This window comes from Haliotis cracherodii, unplaced genomic scaffold, assembly GCF_022045235.1.
Source record: "Haliotis cracherodii isolate W230 unplaced genomic scaffold, xgHalCrac1.p SCAF_18, whole genome shotgun sequence".
In the NCBI taxonomy this organism is placed as follows: domain Eukaryota; kingdom Metazoa; phylum Mollusca; class Gastropoda; order Lepetellida; family Haliotidae; genus Haliotis; species Haliotis cracherodii.
This window is the reverse complement of record NW_027266273.1, coordinates 25092525-25118204: the sequence shown is the minus strand read 5'-3', so window position 1 is coordinate 25118204 and position 25680 is coordinate 25092525. Positions and strand designations below refer to the sequence as shown.

The 25680-nt window shown below is 44.6% G+C and overlaps 1 protein-coding gene across 3 annotated transcripts in view; it reads left to right on the top strand.

The window, feature by feature from the left end:
- Positions 1-3548: 3548 nt before the first annotated feature.
- The window catches only part of LOC139465936 (angiotensin-converting enzyme-like), a 30956-nt gene continuing 8824 nt past the window's right edge, over positions 3549-25680 (top strand). Inside the window, exons 1-7 of one of the 3 annotated variants that reach the window (XM_071247939.1) lie at positions 3549-3689; positions 13394-13531; positions 14505-14713; positions 18256-18410; positions 19144-19379; positions 20424-20621; positions 25253-25529. In XM_071247939.1, the coding sequence (XP_071104040.1) occupies positions 13411-13531; positions 14505-14713; positions 18256-18410; positions 19144-19379; positions 20424-20621; positions 25253-25529 (1196 nt within the window). In that variant the 5' untranslated portion in view covers positions 3549-3689; positions 13394-13410. Of the gene's footprint in view, positions 3694-3740; positions 3905-13393; positions 13532-14504; positions 14714-18255; positions 18411-19143; positions 19380-20423; positions 20622-25252; positions 25530-25680 lie in introns of those variants that run through there. The other 2 variants (XM_071247940.1, XM_071247941.1) reach the window with 2 other exon arrangements.

Here is a 25680-nt window from a genome sequence, read left to right as displayed (position 1 = left end):
TATATATATATGTGTGTGTGTGTGTGTGTGTGCTAATCTACTCAAATACACTCTTCAAAAAAAGAAACGCACAGGTAGTACGTAGTTCATTGAACCTGACAACACAAAAATCCGGTATATAAATTGGATATATGTTATTGGAAAATGTTGGTCGCCTGATATTCGACAAACGGTGCATCAAAACGCAGCCATTGTCGATTTGCAATGTCTTAAACGGCATTGTTTTCACACTTGTTCAAAAATGTCATGGAGGAAAACAGTAAAGCAAAATGCACGTGTAAGTTATGGCATTCGTTACTCGTGGTAGTGGCTATAAAAAGGCAAGCATAAGCCAATAATTTGTCATTCAATTGTCAACATTATTCGAGTTCGAAAATGCCGGGACTCAGCGCTGCCGATCGGAACATCGCCATAGGACTTATCCAAAGAGGGGAATCGCAATGTCCACCACAGCACCATCGGCCTTTGCGACCGATACACACAGTTCATATCCATTGCAGACCGTCCGGGAGCCGGCCGACCAAGAGTTACCACCCCTGCACAGGATCGCTACTTTCGACTGTTCCACCTATACGTCAATGCAATGCCACAGCTACGGAGACCGCAGGACGCATTCCTGGTTTGAGGGGGATATCGGACGAGACTGTCAGGAACCATCTTCGCAAGGGTGGAATCCGGTTTGAACACGGTATCCGAGCACGTCGACCCTACGGTGGAGTGACGTTAACGCATTAACACCGACGTGTCGGACTGAGATGGGCCAGTAGGATACGCTCTTGGCAAGTCCGGGACTGGGGATGAGTTTTATTCTCCGAGAGCAGGTTGTGCCTGTTATATAGGGGCCGATAGTCATCAACGAGTACATGTATACAGACGTGGTGTCAGGCTCTTGAGAGGAACCTGCGGGGACTTGAAAACATTCTGGTTATCGTTCCAGACACAGAGGTATCAAGATGAAGATTTGCGACCATGCAGCGATGTCTTCTGTATGAATGGGAAGTAGAATGCCGCTAACGTCTCCCGATGCTTGACGTCATCGTTGCGGCTATGTTTTGTGACTTGCAATGATGCACGAGGGAGACATACTCACTATTAATCCAGTGTTTATTGACTGCAGAGACTTTACATACTGTCGATTGAAAGATGTTTTGACAGTGGTATTGCGGACCATCACAATCTGACTGTACTGTTATCATACTGCATTATGCCATTAGCGGCTATGATGGTGTATAACATATTAGAGTAATCTCCCTTGGCGACCTAGCCGTCAAGCTCCTTCCCAGCGCGTGACACCTTCGTTACGCCCTCGGTCAAGCTCCTCACAGCAATCGCCCGTTCGCGGAGCTCTCTATACTATGTTACCTGGAGTGTAACGAAGGTGTCAGCGCTGGGAAGGAGTTTGCCTAGCCGTCGGGACCCCCCGTTTTAACGGATGTACCACCCGTGTATGTATGGCAATAAATACAAGACGGAACACAGAATGTCGTTCTCCATTATTTATTCGTCGGAGGCAGCAACAGCCTAGCTAGAACTAGTTCAAGTGCTACAAAATACAAATCATTCTTAAAGCGTAAGAATATTACACTGACCACCATTGGTTTTTGGTTCTCTATGTTACTCGAACAGTTTCTGCTTTTTGGGAGTGTAATATATTATCCACACATACCAAAACAAAACGTTTATTATTACATATCTTTTGAACTTATCTTCACGGAGGGACATAAAATGAACATCGCACGGCTTGGTCACGTGACGAGGTTTATGCCGACGCTTGTTGTTCCCTCCGAGCGGACTGGCCAGGCTATCGTCTGTTTAAGTAACAGTTTAACAAGCTAGGGTTGGGACGAGTCCACATTTACTCATCTTCCCGAGGCAAGAGAGTTAACTGACTTTAAAAGTCCAGTTTCCACCCTTGCCGAACTAGGCTGGAATTACTGGGCTCGATCGTAGCGCCACCAGTTATGCCCCCTCTAAGCCTTCCCTATGGACCAATCAGATTCCAACTCTCGTGTCACTTGCGTTTGTTTCACACACAATGGTGGCGCCGAGTCAGGACGATCTGACCGATAATCAAGATCTATGTTGTAATAAAACGGGTCTTACATCGCGAAATGCATCAAATCACGTGAGCACCTTGATTAAAAACATGAAAAAATATGGAATAATAGCTGTTGACAACGAGTTGGCGGTGCACATACTTTGCAAATACTGCAGTCGATCGAAATCTGCACGACAGTTTACGAACCGGATTTCGATTTCGATGCGCGATTTTGATTTGACTATGCATAGACTCGTTAGTCCGGCCAAATTGTAACTCCATAATACCAGCCCAGTTCGGCAAGGGTGGAAACTCGACTTTTATAGTCGGTTAACTCCTTTGCCTCGGGAAGATGACATTTACCAGCCGGGTACCCACCCACCCCTATTACCTGACCCTACCCGGGTACCCACTGTAGGTGTCAGGATATGTTTCAAACATGATGTCCGATTGGGAACAGTTTAAGCATAACCCTGGCAAACGTATTTAGATACACATATTAAACAATCTGGTCATTCATACACTGAATTTGATTTAAGTTATATCTTTATTCAACCATATGAAAAATCAGAAGGAATGGGTGCACAGTCAGAAAGAAATGCGAGCATTAATAACTTGTAGTGTAACCATAGAGTTCCAGATAATTTGTGTCATTAAACAATATGCCCAGTGACTAACCACGGGTCCGGGTAGTCCTGTGGGTACCCGGGTCCTACTCAGTACCCACCCGACCCGGGTACCTGAGTTACCCGTCCCAGCCCTATAACAAGCTATTGATTCACAGTTAGAGATAGAATAACGAAGCAAGCCTGAGATGGGGGTTGTACTTCGTTACCTGATAAACTATAGCCTAAGTGCCCATTGGCCGTACCATCAAATTTCATTCAAGATATTCAAATTCAACCTCAAATTTGATGACGTGTATCAACCCTATTCACACAAAGACAACGTCTCTCTTTCACTCTCGGCACTAACTACAAGGTGTTGATCCAACCTGGAAAATGAAGTGGCAGTTTCGACAGACTCAACGCGTCTTGAGTGAGTTCCAGTTATACCACTTAATGTTGGAGAAAAGCCCGAAGTGAATTACCACTTTGGTGAAACCCACGAGCACGGGTATGGGTCAAACACGCCAATGAGCAATCATCAATCTTCATCATACATGCAACACCACAGACGTAAACAGATGGTACTTGTTGTTCCCCTGCCTGGCGCTGGGAATTATGGGGCTAAAACAAGGACTGGTCGGCTCGGATACTAGCTGTGTCTGAATGGGGTCTCCATGTTAATCCACATTAGTCCGGACTAGTACAAGAAGACACACACGCGCGCGCACGTGTACGTACGTTTCTACATAAGTGGTACAACCTTGAACCCCCCATTTCACCTCGTCCTCACGTCATGCTATAACAACCTGCCACCCGTCACAGACCCCGTTTAAATCTACAGCACAAGGGAAGTAACTGCTGATGGACACAGCCGCATTCAAACAATTACTGAGTAATGTTGAAATAGCCGAGGCCCACGCTCGAGTGAGTTCACTGTCGGCACACGGGTTGAGCGAGTCGAGAGGGAAACTTGTAAACTTGGAACAACAACATTCCTGGAGGCTATGACTTGACGGACATACGCTTGCCACAGTTTTAGACAGGTAGGTGAGTAGGCTGTTCGACCTGTGTGGATATAGGTAGCCAACACTTCTGACTACAGCTGTGGTTGTCCGTCACCCACCTTCCGGGCTGACTGACACCTCCTGTCATGTCGGTGTAGTCAGAACAATCTGCAGCTGTCACTGGGCACACAACGTAGATAACGATTACTGTACATTGTATGGATTTTAAAAAGCACAGTTTGCGTCGATTCACGGTGAGTATTAACTTTGTTCAACTTACCTACCCTACCCACAAACACCACGCACTCGAACCCACCCCATCCCACCCATTAACCCATCCATCCACCCCTGTCCCACACCTGTCCCACCCAAAGTACATCATCTACCCATCAGAATATTTCAATACAAGCGAGCGGCGCCTAATAGTTAAAACGTTCGCTCGTCACGCCGAAGACCCGGGTTCGATTCCCCACATGGGTAAAATATGTGTAAAGTCCATTTCTGGTGTCCCCCGTCGTGATGTTGCTGGAATATTGCCAAAAGAGGCGTACAATAATACTCACTATTGTGAGTACGTCTAAATCGTTTACTGACTGACAAACGGAGCGGTAATGTCCACCCCATTCCCATGCCAGGGTGATCGTGCTGCTAGTTCATTACCAGCTCAGAGAATACATTTTCAGACTTCGCACTTCGGTACTGTTAAATTCGTAGGATTATTGAAATGAAATGAAATATAATAAACTTCGAATTTGTCAAAACACGGGTGTTAGTAACTTTGATAATCACTGGCACTGGGGTCTATGGTCGACCAGCATAAACCCATTGATGAGGCAGAGAGACTACTGGTGAGTCAGTTACCAACTTTCATATCATACGAGCGACCATATAGGTATCTGATGACACCAGCCACTTTGTATAGAAGTTTCAAGATAAGTACCGTAAAAATGCTATCATCTGTTTCAGTATGTCACTGTTAAATTCATCCTGGACATTTCTTGCATTGACATTAACACGAACGCACATTGGGTATTTGGATTCACAGAAGTCGATGGCGACAAGCTACCTCATTAGCGTTCTAGTCCCAGCTGGTGTCATGTCGTCATCACAGCCTATATCTGGCACAGCAGTCGCCGCGACCATGCTGAGGTGCGATGTGGATTAAATGTACATAACGCCCAGAGCATGTAATTAGACTTGATTGTTCATATCAGCCTGATCCTACTTATACAAGGATTGTTGGGCTTCAGCATGCTTGTTTGTGAACAATTGACGCCATTTTTTCGGATGGTGACACAAACATAGATTAATTCTCAAAACTTTCAAGAAACAGGTAAATTATGTTTACAGTAACTGTAAAGCTAGTCTCGAAATCTCGTGATCAGTAAGTATTGTTTTACTCCGCATCAACAGTCTTGCAAACATTCTCAAGATTCGATACTCGGTAAGATTTGTTTCAAATCCGATATGGTTGGCCTGTTAACATTTGTTACAAGCACGTTAAATATTCTTCGTTGGGGGAGGAGGGTGAGTGTGTGTGTGTGGGGGGGGGGGGGGGGCACATTCACAAAGAAATTCTCCAACATCAAGTGATTTTCTTAGTCGATCTTCGTTATTAATTTACAATTAGGAATGTTGTGACGCATCTTGTTTCTGCTTCCTTAACATTACCTACGACTTGTGCGTCAGGGCTGACACAGTCTGGAGGTTTGGGGGAGGGGGTGTCGCTTACGAAAGGTTTCCTTTGTCACTGTTGTACCCCGACGGTACATTGGCTGTAGCTATGTACGACTCGTGTGTTGTTGACTGTACTTTACATCGACAGTGGTGTCAGTGGGTGTAGTCAGGCTGAACGCCATGTCGTCATAGTAGTGGTGACTCTCCTTCAACCGAGCATGTCGGGCCGACAACTGTCTGAAGACGAATATATTTCTTAACGTGTTTCCTTACTTATAAGCAGCAAAACTCTGCACTTCTACACAGCAGATGTGATTCAAACTTAACATACCGTTTTTATTAGTTTCAACCAAATCAGTAATTGTATTCTCGTGTCACTAGATTTTCTGGTTCATCGATCACTTGATTGTCTGGTTTGTTTACAGGCTGACGTCATATGTCATGAGTACAGCTGTGCTGCGTCAGGCAATAAATACTTACTTTATTATGCAAATTGTATGACTGGCGGGTGCTACCGGTAGGGCAGGACACCTGGAGTCATCTCTGATTTTAGGGTCCATGCATATAGTTTCCACAGCTATTTGCCCTTTACGCCAAGTGGAATCTGTTTCGGCAGAAAATCTAGGCTGGTTCTTCTCTTACTTTTGTTATTCTCAAGTTATATTTACTCTGGATTGAAAGTCGCAACACAATTGCATGTATACCACTCAAGAGGGGTGAAAGAACAGCTTATTTTTTTTTCGTATTGCTATAGTTAGTGATGAAACAAACGGATGTTCTTTAGCCTATTTTGAGTAGTATATAAGTCTAGTAACCCGTGAACATCCGGGGAAGGGTAGGTCTTCAGCAACCCGGGGACGCGGGTGGCCCAGTCGTCTAAGGCGCCGCGATTCGCAGTGCAGAGTTGGTGTCCCTTGGGCCAGAAACCTATGATTGTGGGTTCGAATTATGTTTCTAGGTTTGTCAGCACCATACCCGTGCTCGTTGATTTCACCGAAGTGGTAAACGTCTGTGACCTGCATCACCTAGGGCTTTCCTCCCACATTAAGCTGACACGCCGTGATATAAGTGCAATACTGTTAAAAGCGGCGTTAAACCCAACTCACTCACTCATTTGATGCGACCCGTGAAGATTCCGGGGTAGAATTAGAAGATAAATACTATGTGTGTGTCGATTTCCGGGATTTTATCGAGTATTTGCATCTTGGAAATTCATCTCGAGACCCGAAAGCGTTAGCACACACATAGTATTTATCGACATTGTAAGCCTATTGTTTTATTTAGAAAAAAACATGCGCACTCTTTAACACCTTCGGTCGCTTGCTTCAGGGAATGCAAATCATATTTTCACCCTTTGACATTTGGTCATTTGATGCTGACCTTACACATTATGCGGAGACTCTTATAATGACAATCATATACAACGACCTTTTTCACCTTGATCGGGGATTTAATGCCATGACAAGTACCATACTGTATTTGATAATTGCACAGCTGGAGACAAAGCACCATCTGCTATGTTGCTGGTAACACGAGAGCCCACTGACGCAGATAACAGATTGATGTAGGTGCCACAAGTTTGTGCGAAGCCCATTTCTGGTAATCCCCGCCGTGATATAGTGGAATAGTGCCCAAAGCGGCGTAAAACCATACTCACTCTCTCTAGCCATTGTAGCTAGTGCCACGTGTGAGACTTACATATTGGGTATATAAAGAATCTCACCCGAGTGTCTTTTGATATCAAATATATCAACACGAGTTGATAAAAGTGGGGAAAATCCGAGACTTGCCGAGGTTTTTATTCCACTTTTATCAACGAGTGTTGATATATTTGATATCTAAAGACACGAGGGTGAGATTTTATTTATCATCCAACATCATTCTTTCAACTTTTTCAGTTTTTTAGAAAGTAATAAGCAGTGTCTTAAGTGTAAAAGGTACTGCTAACAGCTTCAGTAGCAGCGCCATTAGTGATGTCAGTTGATGTGATATCATGGTAACCAATGACGTCACAATGGTCTGCAAAGCATTGTGATGCAATTTCATTGCAGCGATATCTACAGTATAGATATTGCTTGTTCTCTCCCAAGCGATATCTCCTGTGGGAGGCAGTTTTGGATGATATATAGAGGTTATCACGCGAGTGTGTTTGGGGATGGTAAATATCCTGCATTAGGAATAAACATTGTATTTAGCGAGCCTTGGCGCGGGTGGCCCAGTCGTCTAAGGCGCCGCGATTCGCAGTGCAGAGTTGGTGTCCCTTGGGCCAGAAACCTATGATTGTGGGTTCGAATTATGTTTCTAGGTTTGTCAGCACCATACCCGTGCTCGTTGATTTCACCGAAGTGGTAAACGTCTGTGACCTGCATCACCTAGGGCTTTCCTCCCACATTAAGCTGACACGCCGTGATATAAGTGCAATACTGTTAAAAGCGGCGTTAAACCCAACTCACTCACTCATTTGATGCGACCCGTGAAGATTCCGGGGTAGAATTAGAAGATAAATACTATGTGTGTGTCGATTTCCGGGATTTTATCGAGTATTTGCATCTTGGAAATTCATCTCGAGACCCGAAAGCGTTAGCACACACATAGTATTTATCGACATTGTAAGCCTATTGTTTTATTTAGAAAAAAACATGCGCACTCTTTAACACCTTCGGTCGCTTGCTTCAGGGAATGCAAATCATATTTTCACCCTTTGACATTTGGTCATTTGATGCTGACCTTACACATTATGCGGAGACTCTTATAATGACAATCATATACAACGACCTTTTTCACCTTGATCGGGGATTTAATGCCATGACAAGTACCATACTGTATTTGATAATTGCACAGCTGGAGACAAAGCACCATCTGCTATGTTGCTGGTAACACGAGAGCCCACTGACGCAGATAACAGATTGATGTAGGTGCCACAAGTTTGTGCGAAGCCCATTTCTGGTAATCCCCGCCGTGATATAGTGGAATAGTGCCCAAAGCGGCGTAAAACCATACTCACTCTCTCTAGCCATTGTAGCTAGTGCCACGTGTGAGACTTACATATTGGGTATATAAAGAATCTCACCCGAGTGTCTTTTGATATCAAATATATCAACACGAGTTGATAAAAGTGGGGAAAATCCGAGACTTGCCGAGGTTTTTATTCCACTTTTATCAACGAGTGTTGATATATTTGATATCTAAAGACACGAGGGTGAGATTTTATTTATCATCCAACATCATTCTTTCAACTTTTTCAGTTTTTTAGAAAGTAATAAGCAGTGTCTTAAGTGTAAAAGGTACTGCTAACAGCTTCAGTAGCAGCGCCATTAGTGATGTCAGTTGATGTGATATCATGGTAACCAATGACGTCACAATGGTCTGCAAAGCATTGTGATGCAATTTCATTGCAGCGATATCTACAGTATAGATATTGCTTGTTCTCTCCCAAGCGATATCTCCTGTGGGAGGCAGTTTTGGATGATATATAGAGGTTATCACGCGAGTGTGTTTGGGGATGGTAAATATCCTGCATTAGGAATAAACATTGTATTTAGCGAGCCTTGGCGAGCTAAATACATAGTGTTTATTCCTAATGAAGGATATTTACCATCCCCAAACACACAAGCGTGATAACATCTTTATCATATAATGTCATTCTTTAGTTCTGTGCTTCAAAATCGCTTTCCCTCTCTCACAAACATTACCGAAACATTGCGAGTTTTCCTGGAATGCGCGCATTAATATTTATTACGTCACAGGGTAATTGATGTGTCAGTCGGACAGTGACAGTAGCCAATATAGTTCCAACTGAAATCTGTTTCTTATACAGTGTCGAAGCAACATATACGCAAAACAACAATTGTTTTTAATTGCCTTTCGCGGCAATCCATCGGTCTGTCCGCTAGAGTAACTGCCCTTTTTCAAAGGGAAGCTACTCTAACCGTATAGTCTATGAGACGTCACGACCACGGTCAGACGTTGCTGACAGTCGGTCTGTCCTGTCATAACGTTAAGAAGTGTAGTCAGATGTACACACAGCGACAAAACGAAACAAGGTAACAATTCAAACATATTTCGGCCAAATCCTACTATTTTAATTTGTGGAGAAGGTTTCAAGCCGCAGAGGTCTACAAGCACAGATATGGCTACTGATCCCGCTTGGCTAGGCCTCGTGCCCTCGTAAAATTGTTTCGAAATTTATATCGCCAAAGTTGCAAAAACTTATAAAATGCCTTAGCTACGTCACATTTAGACTATGATTTTCAGTATATTAGACTGTTCTTTTGATGATGATAGCATTTATCCCTGTAGTTTATCCAGATTCCCGATGGTTAATTCTGACTCGATCGCTGAATGACGAGGGCGACGACATGTTTGTTTATAAACAGTGAAAGTAGTCCCTACTTGACCTTTGATATTTGCATCTCTATCCGCATATGACCCCAACGGATATCGTTTTTATGCGTTGGCTTTATCCTGCCGAGAAACCTACCCATTCATTATATGATAAATGTCATTATCCCATGACACGAAGTTGGTGGGAGATATTGGCTCGGGTACAGTCCGTCCATCCAATTTCAATGGGAACATTTTGCCGGAAATCGCTGTGGATACAGGGCTGAAATATTTCAGACATCTTTCAGGGATAAATGTTGATCCAGTTCGGAAAGCAGTATCGAAATTAAATATTTCGTTAGACTGCCATTTTATCCAGCGCAATTACCCTTTGGGAAGTGAGTTAGTTATTTCACGGCTAAAGTGAGTATTGTACCGCTTTTGGCAATATTCCAGCAATATCACGACGGGGGACACCAGAAATGGGCTTCACACATTGTACCCATGTGTTTGTTGATTTGTTTGTTGTTTAACGCCGCAAAATTCCCGCTCTATGACGGCGGTTTGAAAATAATCGAGTCTGGACCACACAATCCAGTTATTGATGTCATAAGCATGGATTTACGAAATTGGGATCGATGACATTCATCAACCAAGGCAGGGAGCCTGACCACCCGATCCCGTTAGTCGCCTCTGACGACAAGCAGTCACCTTTTACGGTTAGCACCTATTCTCCCCCAGGTCTTCACGGGTAGAACCCATGTGAAACACTTTGATCCTTCGCCGTGACGACAGAGCGTCACCCCACCGCCCACATCCTCTCTATGATTAGTTAGATCTCTGCATCAGGTATGTGGTAGTATTGCCCCCTTCTCAGCTCCCCACCCCCACCTCTCATCAATGGGCTGCTGCATGCGACAGGACAGACAGGACCCAGTCGTCTTCCCGTTTGTGTTGGCGATGAAACAACATCAGTGAATGGCAAGGTTCAAACAGATCTTACAATCAAGTAAATTTTAGACTACTTGGCAAAACTTGAAAAACCGATTTAATCTATGTTCCCCCAAGAATTCAATTGTTTCAAGCTACGGCACCGTATTGATTGAAATCTGTAATTCTGACAACGGTGTATTGGTAACGCTAGATTTGTGCAAGACCTGATTGGCAAAACACCCTGTCGTGGCTCGAGTGTCATCTGTTCATTATGAAAAGTGTCGCATATGCGCCGACCCGGTTTTTGCTCCTCTAGACTTGATTAATTTCTCTCCTTCGTTTTCACAGTGGTAACTCAAATCTAACCAGCGTCCAAACAGAAGATATTCGCGTCACACAACCAGATAATTCATTAACTACGTACTCCATAACAAAAACAACTCTGATAATATTCTTGTTTATAATGTTGTTTTAAACGATCATAACTCAGTGGTGCTGTTTAGTTCTCCCAAAAAGATAAGTTTACCGGCTTTAATAAGACTGAAGAGGGCCCCATGGGCTTTCTAAAGTATATATTTATTTAATTTCAAATTTAAATGCTCATTACACAGGCAGTCTTGAAATGTCTGGCTCTTATTTTATTCCCAATAGAGATGAAATGTGCAGCATTTTCATTTTGACAGGGAAGTAACATTTGGGGTGTGACTTTGATTTTGAATTGTATCTGCAATCTTTCTGGCATAAAACAGTTCCTAAGCTAGAATATTTACGACATGGAAATCTCCAGTTATTAGTTTTCCGTTTATAATACATGGGTTTAATCACATTTTGTTTTTGAGTATTTGAGTAAAACATATAGCTGTTCTAAAGTAGGTTGAAGGAGAAGGACATTTTTGGCCCGCAGATGTCAAATTATGAAGTTGCTTGAAACTTTGAAATATTGGTATGAGATATTATCAGACATGTACACATGACTGTCATCTAGCTTTCTTACACTTGCGGGCGGGCGGGTAGCCTTGTGTTTTAAGCGTTCGCTCGTCACGCCGAAGACCCGCGTTCGATTACCCACATGGGTAAAATGTGTTGAGCCCAGTGTCCCCGCCGTCATATTGCTGGACTATTGCTAAAAGCAGCGCAAAACCATACTCACTCACTCACTCTTACACTTGTAAGAGTACGACTTCTCAGACTTCGGACAAGGTAGAGTACAATGATTTTAAGGCCGATGTTGCGAACTTCAAATGAACATCTAAGTATGAGCAAGACCGTGATCCAAGCAGATCTTTTCACCATATGTTTGTCATGTTTTTATTTACATCTATGAAAATCAGCGTGGGCCAAAGACTTGCTCATGTTTACATATTAGAAAACTTAACAGCCATACGTTTGTGGTGTTGCGTACCCTAACTGCCCGGCTAGACTGGTGGGGAGTTCCACATATACATATACAACCTAACTTAGAGGTTAAAATAGTTTAATTTCTAAAATGGAATATTTGATCGAGTATACACACACAAAATGAAATATGTTTAACTTTTAGAGAGGAAAGAAAGTTTGAGTAGGACTAAAATATGCCCCCCAAAATATTATTGGTCCAAGTACATTGATATATTACACTCGTGTAGGATTAACCAAAGATAGATTTTGGTTGTTTGGGCATCCACATATTTCAATGCTGACTCTCATGTCATGACGGATATCAGAATGGCAGTGAATGACATATCTCAGACTCCCACATAACACTCGGTACAACGTATATCTTCTGGAGTATAGCTTGTTTTCTAAAACAGACAGGAATATGGAAATGTCTTTTTTCGTATGTTACCTTACTCATAATACCACCGAAGGTACTTTGAGGTACTAAAAATCTGATTAATTATGATTAAGACTACTGTGACCTGGCATCTGCTGCAGTCTACCACATCTGCTGCAGTCTACCACACACCATCCTTCACAGATTATCGGCTGCATAGAATCATCTTAAGTTAGCTAAGAGCATGCGCGAGAACACGAAGAAACGCATACACCTCCACTGTGGCAGCCAACAAGTCGCAAGCTGTATTGACAAAGATTGTATTTCATATTCGGTCAAGTTAATCAGCTCTCCACGAAACGGATTCCATCTTGTCGACTGTTGGGGTTACCTAAATATCAGCTACTAATTACAAGACCTCGGACATGCAGACAGCAAATACAACGTGATTAGATTTGAAGTTCTCCATACAAATGTATGTTTGGTGACAGATATGAGAAGTATGGTGGCCAGAATACCCGGATTATTCCTAATTGGACAACGCCGCCATACAGATACAAATGAACACACCTTGTAATTACACACTCGAACTCGCGGCGTCGCCATGTTGGAAACACAAAGCAAACTGTTAAACACAGTTATATAATTTCTTGCTATATTCAGCAGATAATATATACTAACATATTTCAAAACAATATCTGTGGGGTTTGGGTGTGGGCGGGTTGTAACATTGCGATCATTGACGTATAAGCCACGGCGTTCAGCATATTTCTTGGAGGTCTTCACTGGAGTAGGAAGACGTCTCCCGACGGTCATATTGTTGCCTAGCTCTAAGCATCATCTTGAACTATTTTTAAACCACCAGCAAACTGAGCTATCATTTGACCGCCTGTACACTGCCACCATATCCCCACCCAAACGACCCCGGACGAAGTTATTTGGTCAGCATTTATACCTTCTCCGTCTTCGGGTCAGCAGTTATACCTTCTCCGTCTTCGGGTCAGCAGTTATACCTTCTCCGTCTTCGGGTCAGCAGTTATACCTTCTCCGTCTTCAGGTCAGCAGATTAACATCATGGGTCGTCTCACGTGCTTGACCCTCCTGCTGGGCCTATTTGTGACATCACATGCCTTACCCCAGCGTCCCGCACGGAGCCTGGACTCGGAACTGCGTGAAGTCCTTCAAGAGTTGATGGGTGAGTGTTTCACTGGATTGTCTGGTTTCTGTACATACCGCCGTCACATGGCAGGAGTACTGCTGTGTGGTGTCAGGCAACAAACACTATTTATACAAAATGTGTGAGTGACGGGTGCTGCTTGAGGGGTAGGACATGCTTACCGTTTTCGCTTTCATCTGGTGTCATCGCTGATTTTCAGCTATCCATTTATATAATTTTCACCGCTATTCTGCCTTTTCGCCCAATGTAATCAATTTTGTCGGCTAATCGAGACTGCTTATTTTCTAGCGTTTACGGTTTATATTTATGATAGTGTAGGTCCCCTAGATCTTGTGAAGGTTCCTCTTTGTTGAGTGCCTAGCCTCCGTGTTGAATGTGCTCACCCTTTCTGTTGAATGTCTATCTTCCGTGTTGAATGTGTTCACCCTTTGTGTTGAATGTCTAGCCTTCGTGCTGAATGTGTTCACCCTTTGTGTTGAATGTCTAGCCTCCGTGGTGAATGGGTTCACCATTTGTGTTGAATGGTGAATGTGTTCACCCTTTGTGTTGAGTGTGTTCACCCTCCGTGGTGAATTTGTTCAACCTTTGTGTAGCGCCGTACCTCTATTTCTTGTCAGGTTAAGTGTAAAAATGACGCTTACCCTTTACATCAAATGATCTTGTGCGTTGAATGTGTATATCCTATGTTGAATGTCTATATCCTGTGTTAAATGTGTATATCCTGTGTGTTGAATGTGTATATCTTGTGTGTTAAATGATTATATCCTGTGTTGAATGTCTATATCCTGTGTTAAATGTGCATTATCCTATGTGTTGAATATCTATATCCTGTGTTGAATGTGTTCATCCTGTGTGTTGAATGTGTATATCCTGTGTTACATGTGTTTATCCTGTGTGTTGAATGTGTAAATAATGTGAGTTCACAGTGTGTAGATCCTTAACATACATGGTGTGTTATAACCGACCCAATGTCCGCTCCTCCTCTTTTTAGAGCTGGAAGAAGACTCCTTTGACGGCACAAGTGATAAACGGGACCAGGATCTGCAGCAGGACCGGCAGCAGGACCGGCAGCGGGAGGACGAGGACTCTGTGGAGCTCTGGCTGGAGGATGTCAACATGCAGCTCAGGGTATGGAACAACAGGATGTCCTCAGCGGAGTGGGCCTTCAGCACAAACATCACCGACACCAACCGAGAACAGGTGACTGACCGCCCGGACGTCATGTAAACATACGAGGGGAAAGTAAACACAGTAGCACGCAGCAAGTATATCAGTCCCCACAGTGGTGCGCTGTAGTTCATGTGTTTTTTATGGGTTAAGTAACGAGTGGTGTTCTCATGGAAGGGATTTTATTTAAGAATTGAACGAAAGTTTTGATGGGTTCATTGAAGTGTGAACGATTTAAAAGCGCTGGTTAAACTGTGTGAACCTCCGAGCTTACGTTCAATTCTTATTATTTCATACTTTGTAGTTTACTGGTCTCACCGAATAATATCGCAACAATGTTTGCTTAATTTTTTGGGGGGGAGGTCCCATAAGCAGTAAGCAGTAAAATTTAGTGTACTTTTTTTATTAAGCAGTAATTTTTCTTCTTTTTCAATAAAATCGTCGCGAAATTGTTTGGGGTCGCATATTTGTTTCACAAAAATGCCAAATGACATTATTTGTGCTACAGTGAAATTAACATAGGAGGCCTAGGCCCACAAGATCACACAAAATCTATGGGAAATAACGTGTAGGACCAGACTGGTAAAATGATCGAAAACCGGACACTAACATTCACTTGCCTTTCAACTCGTTCGATGTAGGATTGTTGACAAAGTCTTGCAACTCAAGCTGCCATTGGGACTGCGTAACTACAACAAAATTTCTCTTTGTGTCCCTGTTGTACCGTAGAAGTTTTAATACAATTTTTTTATCCCGATACGATCGCACATTTCCTGCAATCCGGTAAAGGATTGTACATGTTTCTTAAACTTATCAAAGAGTGCGTGTGCCTCGGGATCAAGAGGAAGCCTAGCCATGCACTGTTCCAGCTTTTCACCGTCTTTGACAGAGCTCAACACACACAGTTGATTATTTTCAAATTCACCTCTATTGCTTTCAATCTGTCATCCTTCAACCGCGGGAAAAGCTGTAGATAGTTGAATCTAAATTTGGAATTTCGATGCGAAACGATTCCTAAATCGGCCATGGCGGGACACGTGACTTTTAATTCTGCTTTCGTTTCATCCTGACAATTCATATTTTTAATACCGGGTAAAATCTCAAATCGCTAAACATTCTAGACTGGTCCCCTGCTTTCTGTGGCAAAGCATTTTGGTTTTGAAGACAGACTGTTTTTCACCATTTTAATCATTTTACGATAAGCAGTAAATTATTTATTTACCTTAAGCAGTTTATTTTTTGGTATTTTCTGTTAAGCATTTACGATAAAAAAAGATGAATTTTACGTTTACGATAGTGTTTGAAGGGTGTTTTACATAAAGCATTAAAACCCAACATCCTAAAATGCACGGAGAAAGTCGGCCAACTCAGAAACCGGAATATGGTAATTCCGTCTACGGATATTGTCTCCGATGACCACTCGGTAAAACAGGCAGGCACGTTTGGGGTTTTTTTTGCTTTTTTTTTTAATTTAAGTTTCTTTCCTTACCTTTATATGTTTTATGGTGTCTCAAAATCTTGGATTTTTTTCCCGATACGATAGTGGATCGGGTTTAAGTTTGGGATTGATCAGGAGCAGTCGGTTTGATCTGTGTCAGCGGCCACATCTGAGCAGGGTACGACATTGTTTTCATTGGTGCTAGATTCCTGTCATTTCCGAAAACAAGGCATCAAAGTCAATATCGTTCTATAAATCAATTTCGCTCACCTCAGTAATTTTACAGAATTAATTTTCTTCACTTGCATTATCAGTATTGAAAGATGGCCATTCCATATCCAAATCACCGCCAAGACAATCCATTTTGTTTAATGTAGCAGCTTGACGACATCAAACACCAGAACCAAAGCATTTATTTATTTATAAATCAGATGAAATGTTACAAGACCAGGCAAAAATACTAAATTAATTATATTGCTGATAAATGCAGGGATTAAAAAGAACATAGAAAAGCGAGTTGATCGTAAACACCGATCGAGAATTCGGGGAAGCCCCGGAAAGTAGTTCCGGCAAAAGCTCAAACGATCAATTTCACAAAAAATTGTTCACATCGTGTGAACTTTTTTAGTCCGTTCACACGTGTGTGAACTCCAAATATCAGATCACGTGACTACCCATTCAGCCTGTCAGCATGAAAGAAACTTTGTAAACTTCAAAGTATGAAATTATTCCTTAATATACACGAACAACATAATTTGCGTTTGTTTGTTAATGTTTAACGCCGCACTCAGCAATATTCCTGCTATATGATGGCAGTCTGTAAATAATCGAGTCTGGACCAGCCAATCCAGTGATTGACATCATAAGCATCGATCCACGCAATTGGGATACGATGACGTGCATCAGCCAAGTCAGCGAGCCTGACCACCCGATCCCGTTAGTCGCCTCTTAGAAGCACGGTCGCCTTTTACTGCAAGCATTGGTTCCAGAAGGCCTATTCTATCCCGAACCTTCACGGGTCTTCAACAACATAAGCGCTTTATGATGACGGGGTAACTGGGATAAACTAAAGTGTTCGCTTGTCATGGCTTCATCTATGGTTCGATTCTAGTAATGGATACAATTTGGGGAGGCCTTCTTGTTGTGCCTCATAGAAATAGCCCTGCAGTTATGTTCAAAGACCGGCGTTATGTTCCCGAAGGCAGAGTTATTTTAGAGAATATTGTTACCCCCCGTCATGATATTGCTTCCTGTTTGTAAACCTGGTTATATGCTTCCTGTTGGTAAACCTGGTTATAAACCCCCTCCTCACTTATTCACCCAGTTGCCGTCATGATATTGCTTCCTGTTTGTAAATCTGGTTATAAACCCCCTCCTCACTTATTCACCTAGTTGCCGTCATGATATTGCTTCCTGTTTGTAAACCTGGTTATAAACCCCCTCCTCACTTATTCACCCAGTTGCCGTCATGATATTGCTTCCTGTTGGTAAATCTGGTTATAAACCCCCTCCTCACTTATTCACCCAGTTGCCGTCATGATATTGCTTCCTGTTGGTAAACCTGGTTATAAACCCCCTCCTCACTTATTCACCAAGTTGCCGTCATGATATTGCTTCCTGTTGGTAAACCTGGTTATAAACCCCCTCCTCACTTATTCACCAAGTTGCCGTCATGATATTGCTTCCTGTTGGTAAACCTGGTTATAAACCCCCTCCTCACTTATTCACCCAGTTGCCGTCATGATATTGCTTCCTGTTGGTAAATCTGGTTATAAACCCCCTCCTCACTTATTCACCCAGTTGCCGTCATGATATTGCTTCCTGTTGGTAAATCTGGTTATAAACCCCCTCCTCACTTATTCACCCAGTTGCCGTCATGATATTGCTGCCTGTTTGTAAACCTGGTTATAAACCCCCTCCTCACTTACTCGACCAATTGCCGTCATGATATTGCTTCCTGTTTGTAAATCTGGTTATAAACCCCATCGTCACTTATTCGACCAGTTGCCGTCATGATATTGCTTCCTGTTGTAAACCTGGTTATAAGCCCCCTCCTCACTTATTCACCCAGTTGCCGTCATGATATTGTTGCATGTTGGTAAACCTTGATATAAAACCTCATCACGCATTCAACCAGTTGGCGAACAGCGAGACGAAGTACTCGGAGTGGTATCCGACCATCCTGGGGCAGGCCCGGGAGTGGCGGAAGAGAGGGGGCCTTCACTCCGACACAGACAGACAACTCCGGCTGCTCACAAAGTACGCCGAACCCGCCGAGACGGAGGATGTCAGGTACGTAACACCTGGACCACGCACATTGACCACGCACATTGACCACGCACATTGACCCCAGTGACCCACGTCATTTACGCAGAGCCTTGAGATCAGGATGATGAAAGATACGTAGAGTCCGTCACGGAGGACATGAGGTTTGTACGGACTTGCGACAAGAAAGATGTCAGCTACGTGGAGCCCGCAAATTAAAGGGTGTAAGGTACGTAGAGCCCCCACATTGAAGGGTGTAACTACGTAGAGCCCCCAAATTGAAGGGTGTAAGGTACGTAGAGCCGTAGTTCTGGAGGAAATAAGGTACGTAGAGCCATGAGACAAGGAAGGTGTAAGGTACGTTGATACTGCAGACCCGGAGGATATAAGGTACAAAGAGTCTTGAGACAAGGATGATGTCGCGTACGAAGAGCCTTGAGACAAGGAAGAGGGCAGGTACTTTGAGACGCTGACCTGGAGAATGAAAAATGTCCTGTTGCCACATCTCTGTTCAGGAAAACCTGGTCTGACTCACAATGAAGACTATTTGCCGTTACCACATACATGGGCAATCTTTGCGACTGATTCTGACTGACCAGGCTTGTAATAGCATATGTGGTATTAAATGTCTCCAAGGTGTAGGGCCATAAGGTATTAATAGATAACATTTAATGTGAGTTTGGTGCAAGAATGGACTATACGTTCACGATTAACTATTAATTTCAAGGTTGTGTATTAACGTATAGTGGTGTCTTCTCAGGAAACAGAAGGATCTCGAGGGCCGTATGTCTGAGCTCTACAGCACTGCCCGGGTGTGTCGGGACGGGGAAAACTGTCTGCAGATAGAACCAGGACTCATTCGACTGATGGCCACCAGCACTGACCCTGAGAAGCTGCTGTGGGCGTGGGATGGGTGGAGGAACGCGACTGGTCCACCCATCAAACCGCTGTATCTCCAGTACGTGAAACTGTTGAACCAGGGAGCCGTGCAAAATGGTAGGATGTACTGTTGTGAGTTGAAGTGAAATTGGTTTTAACGTCTCGATCAAGATTATTGTACTTACATAGCGACGTGCATGCACATGTATGTGTGGCTGCTTGTACTAGTCCGGACTAATGCCGATCATATATACAAACTCACTGAGATACCATGCAACAATTTAACATAATACCCTTCTCAGACATAGTATACTCCGAGCCGACCAGTCCTTGTCGCATCCCCTAATTCCGAGCGCCAGGCAGGGTAACAACAAGTACTTTCTTTAACGTCTATTGGTATTACGTAGCTTGGTGTCGAAACACCGACACTCCACTCTCTGGACAGCCTCTCTATCCACTTGATCACGGAGGGGATGTGCCGTGTGTCACCAGTACTCAGCCCTGCTTGCCTGCGCGCAGTCTCGGTCTGTCTCGGCTTATTCCGAGACCTACATGATATTTCATCAAAGGAGATATCGCGACATGGACATTGCATCACAATGCTTTGCTGACCATTGAGACGTCATCGGTTACTACGACGTTACAATCAAATGACATCACTTATCCATAAGCCACTGAAGCTGGTTAGCTGTCATTTTTACACTGATTATGACAGCATACGAAGTGGAAGTAAAAAGTTGAAAAAACTGGATGTATCATCACTCGTCAATTTAGGAAATAAACGACATGTGAGAGTTGTTTATCATACAATAGAAGTTAGCTACGCAATAAAACGCAAAGAAAAATGAAGACCAAAGTGTGGTTTATTTCTCAATAAAACATGGTCTTTTCATGATTTTATAGCAAGGCCATCTCATATTAACTGATACACCAAGTCGATGAGATGTAGCAGACGGCACACTGGTTCATTGTAGTTTTGTTCAATAAGTGGCAGCTGCAACATACAAACATGGCGGCAAACACTGGGGTACATTGACCTAGGAACATGATGAGAAATCACTAGTTCTCATAGCATTGTAACACAACGAAATAGTTGGAAGAATGGGTAGAATGTGACACCACGCTGTATAAATAAATCTCTGTGGCATCCATTTGTTTCAGAATACAAAGATTATGGTGATTACTGGCGAGATCACCAGTTTGACCAGACACGTGACCTAGAGGAACTTTGTGATAGGCTGTGGTCAGACGTCAAACCATTGTATGTCCAGCTGCAAGCATACGTCCGCCGGAAACTAACGAATTTCTACGGAGCAGATATCGTTGGAACGAATGGAGCGATACCTGCTCACTTGCTTGGTAACACGTAATCTGCATCCTTGTCTCCAAATAATATGTTGTGTCTAAAAATTACGTGAAACTTTTGAAAAGGACAAGTTACTTTTTTGACCCGTGAAGATCCGGGGTTGAATAGGTCTTCAGTAACCCATGATAGCCGTCAAATGCGACTGTGCTTGTCTCAAGAGGCGACTCACGGGATGTGGTGGTCAGGCTCGCTGACTTGGTTGATGCATGTAATCGTATCCGAATTGCGTGACTCGATGCTCATGATGTCAATCACTGGATTGTCAGGTCCAGACTCGACTATTCACAGACCGCCGCCATATAGCTGGAATGTTGCTGAGTGTGGCGTTAAACAACAAAGTTAGTTGTTTCAGTACTGCCTTGAGTGTTTCAGAACTACTAAAAGGAATATTCTTCCTTCACTGTTGATGTTTATCTTTCCATCACACTAAAAGGCGGGGCGGGGGTGGTGTGGGGAGGGAGTGTGGGGAGCACGGGTGGCCCAGTCGTCTAAGGCGCCGCGATTCGCTGTGCAGGGTTGCGTCCCTTGGGCACGCCAGAAACCTATGACTGTGGGTTGGAAACCGGGTTCGCCCCGATTATGTTTCTAGGTTTGTCAGCATCATACCCGTGCTCGTGGGTTTCACCGAAGTGATAAACGTCTGAGACCTGCATCACTTCGGGCTTTCCTCACACATTAAGATGAAACGTCGCGATATAATTGGAATACTGTTAAAAGCGACGTTAAACCCAACTCACTCATTCACTCACTGAATGGCGGGTGCTTTCTTCGGTTTTATAACCAATACATATTTCAATATGAACTAAGACAAGTCTTGCATGAAATAGACGTTATAATGGCTTTGTTAGTTTCAAGACATACAAATAGATTTGTATCCTGTGGTAGCCCATACTCTCCAGGCAATATGTGTGCCTAGTGTCTGTGACCCTATCCTCCAGGCAATATGTGTGCCTAGTGTCTGTGACCCCTATCCTCCAGGCAACATGTGTGCCTAGTGCCTGTGAACCCAATCCTCCAGACAACATGTGTGCCTAGTGTCTGTGACCCCTATCCTCCAGGCAATATGTGTGCCTAGCGTTTGTGACCCCTACACTCTAGGCAATATGTGTGCCTAGTGTCTGTGACCCCTATCCTCCAGGCAATATGTGTGCCTAGCGTTTGTGACCCCTACACTCCAGGCAATATGTGTGCCTAGTGTCTGTGACCCCTATCCTCCAGGCAATATGTGTGCCTAGCGTCTGTGACCCCTACACTCCAGGCAATATGTGTGCCTAGTGTCTGTGACCCCTATCCTCCAGGCAATATGTGTGCCTAGCGTCTGTGACCCCTATCCTCCAGGCAATATGTGTGCCTAGTGTCTGTGACCCCTATCCTCCAGGCAATATGTGTGCCTAGTGTCTGTGACCCCTAGCTTCCAGGCAATATGTGTGCCTAGTGTCTGTGACCCCTATCCTTCGGGCAATATGTGTGCCTAGTGTCTGTGACCCCTATCCTCCAGGCAATATGTGTGCCTAGTGTCTGTGACCCCTATCCTCCAGGCAATATGTGTGCCTAGCGTCTGTGACCCCTACACTCCAGGCAATATGTGTGCCTAGTGTCTGTGACCCCTATCCTCCAGGCAATATGTGTGCCTAGCGTCTGTGACCCCTATCCTCCAGGCAATATGTGTGCCTAGTGTCTGTGACCCCTATCCTCCAGGCAATATGTGTGCCTAGTGTCTGTGACCCCTAGCTTCCAGGCAATATGTGTGCCTAGTGTCTGTGACCCCTATCCTTCGGGCAATATGTGTGCCTAGTGTCTGTGACCCCTATCCTCCAGGCAATATGTGTGCCTAGTGTCTGTGACCCCTATCCTCCAGGCAATATGTGTGCCTAGCGTTTGTGACCCCTATCCTCCAGGCAATATGTGTGCCTAGTGTCTGTGACCCCTATCCTCCAGGCAATATGTGTGCCTAGTGTCTGTGACCCCTATCCTCCAGGCAATATGTGTGCCTAGTGTCTGTGACCCCTATCCTCCAGGCAATATGTGTGCCTAGCGTTTGTGACCCCTACACTCCAGGCAATATGTGTGCCTAGCGTCTGTGACCGCTATCCTCCAGGCAATATGTGTGCCTAGTGTCTGTGACCCCTATCCTCCAGGCAATATGTGTGTCTAGTGTCTGTGACCCCTAGCTTCCAGGCAATATGTGTGCCTAGTGTCTGTGACCCCTATCCTTCGGGCAATATGTGTGCCTAGTGTCTGTGACCCCTATCCTCCAGGCAATATGTGTGCCTAGTGTCTGTGACCCCTACACTCCAGGCAATATGTGTGCCTAGTGTCTGTGACCCCTATCCTCCAGGCAATATGTGTGCCTTGTGTCTGTGACCCCTATCCTCCAGGCAATATGTGTGCCTAGTGTCTGTGGCCCCTATCCTCCAGGCAATATGTGTGCCTAGTGTTTGTGACCCCAATCCTCCAGGCAATATGTGTGCCTAGTGTCTGTGGCCCCTATCCTCCAGGCAATATGTGTGCCTAGTGTTTGTGACCCCAATCCTCCAGGCAATATGTGTGCCTAGTGTCTGTGACCCCTATCCTCCAGGCAATATGTGTGCCTAGTGTCTGTGACCCCTATCCTCCAGGCAATATGTGTGCCTAGCGTTTGTGACCCCTACACTCCAGGCAATATGTGTGCCTAGCGTCTGTGACCGCTATCCTCCAGGCAATATGTGTGCCTAGTGTCTGTGACCCCTATCCTCCAGGCAATATGTGTGCCTAGTGTCTGTGACCCCTAGCTTCCAGGCAATATGTGTGCCTAGTGTCTGTGACCCCTATCCTCCAGGCAATATGTGTGCCTAGTGTTTGTGACCCCAATCCTCCAGGCAATATGTGTGCCTAGTGTCTGTGACCCCTATCCTCCAGGCAATATGTGTGCTTAGTGTTTGTGACCCCTACACTCCAGGCAATATGTGTGCCTAGTGTCTGTGACCCCTATCCTCCAGGCAATATGTGTGCCTAGTGTCTGTGACCCCTATCCTCCAGGCAATATGTGTGCCTAGCGTTTGTGACCCCTACACTCCAGGCAATATGTGTGCCTAGCGTCTGTGACCGCTATCCTCCAGGCAATATGTGTGCCTAGTGTCTGTGACCCCTATCCTCCAGGCAATATGTGTGCCTAGTGTCTGTGACCCCTAGCTTCCAGGCAATATGTGTGCCTAGTGTCTGTGACCCCTATCCTTCGGGCAATATGTGTGCCTAGTGTCTGTGACCCCTATCCTCAAGGCAATATGTGTGCCTAGTGTCTGTGGCCCCTATCCTCCAGGCAATATGTGTGCCTTGTGTCTGTGACCCCTATCCTCCAGGCAATATGTGTGCCTAGTGTCTGTGACCCCTATCCTCCAGGCAATATGTGTGCCTAGTGTCTGTGACCCCTACACTCCGGGCAATATGTGTGCCTAGCGTTTGTGACCCCTACACTCTAGGCAATATGTGTGCCTAGCGTCTGTGACCCCTATCCTCCCGGCAATATGTGTGCCTAGTGCCTGTGACCCCTATCCTCCAGGCAATATGTGTGCCTAGTGTCTGTGACCCCTAGCTTCCAGGCAATATGTGTGCCTAGTGTCTGTGACCCCTATCCTTCGGGCAATATGTGTGCCTAGTGTCTGTGACCCCTATCCTCCAGGCAATATGTGTGCCTAGTGTCTGTGGCCCCTATCCTCCAGGCAATATGTGTGCCTTGTGTCTGTGACCCCTATCCTCCAGGCAATATGTGTGCCTAGTGTCTGTGACCCCTATCCTCCAGGCAATATGTGTGCCTAGTGTCTGTGACCCCTACACTCCGGGCAATATGTGTGCCTAGTGTCTGTGACCCCTATCCTTCAGGCAATATGTGTGCCTAGTGTCTGTGACCCCTACACTCCAGGCAATATGTGTGCCTAGTGTCTGTGACCCCTAGCTTCCAGGCAATATGTGTGCCTAGTGTCTGTGACCCCTACACTCCAGGCAATATGTGTGCCTAGTGTCTGTGACCCCTATCCTCCAGGCAATATGTGTGCCTAGTGTCTGTGACCCCTATCCTTCGGGCAATATGTGTGCCTAGTGTCTGTGACCCCTATCCTCCAGGCAACATGTGTGCCTAGTGCCTGTGAACCCAATCCTCCAGACAACATGTGTGTCTAGTGTCTGTGACCCCTATCCTCCAGGCAATATGTGTGCCTAGCGTTTGTGACCCCTACACTCCAGGCAATATGTGTGCCTAGTGTCTGTGACCGCTATCCTCCAGGCAATATGTGTGCCTAGTGCCTGTGATCCCTATCCTCCAGGCAATATGTGTGCCTAGTGTCTGTGACCCCTACACTCCAGGCAATATGTGTGCCTAGTGTCTGTGACCCCTATCCTCCAGGCAATATGTGTGCCTAGTGTCTGTGGCCCCTATCCTCCAAGCAATATGTGTGCCTAGTGTCTGTGACCCCAATCCTCCAGGCAATATGTGTGCCTAGTGTCTGTGACCCCTATCCTCCAGGCAATATGTGTGCTTAGTGTTTGTGACCCCTACACTCCAGGCAATATGTGTGCCTAGTGTCTGTGACCCCTATCCTCCGGGCAATATGTGTGCCTAGTGTCTGTGACCCCTATTGTATTCTTGCAGGCAACATGTGGGCCCAGAACTGGCAGATGATATCAGATATCGTCCTGCCGAAGTCTACAGACCCTCACAATGATGTCGCAAAGTCGGCGGAAGTCAAGCTCAAACAACGGTTCAATGTAACAGGACTATTTCGTCTCTCAGAGCAGTTTTATGAATCCATTGGACTCTTCCCAATGACGGATGTATTCTGGGAGAAATCTATGATTGTCAAACCGGAAGACAGAGAAGTCACGTGTCACGCATCAGCCTCGGATTTGTTTGCAAAAGACGATTTTCGGTAAGCGCATTCATGTTGAAGACAGATATGTCGTTTGTTTGTGTATTCGATGGACAACTTAAAGAAATTTAAGAAATATTATCTATTTTGGAAACAGTATGTATCAGCGCCAAGTAAGCAATGGGAAAATGGTGTCTACAACTGCTGTCCA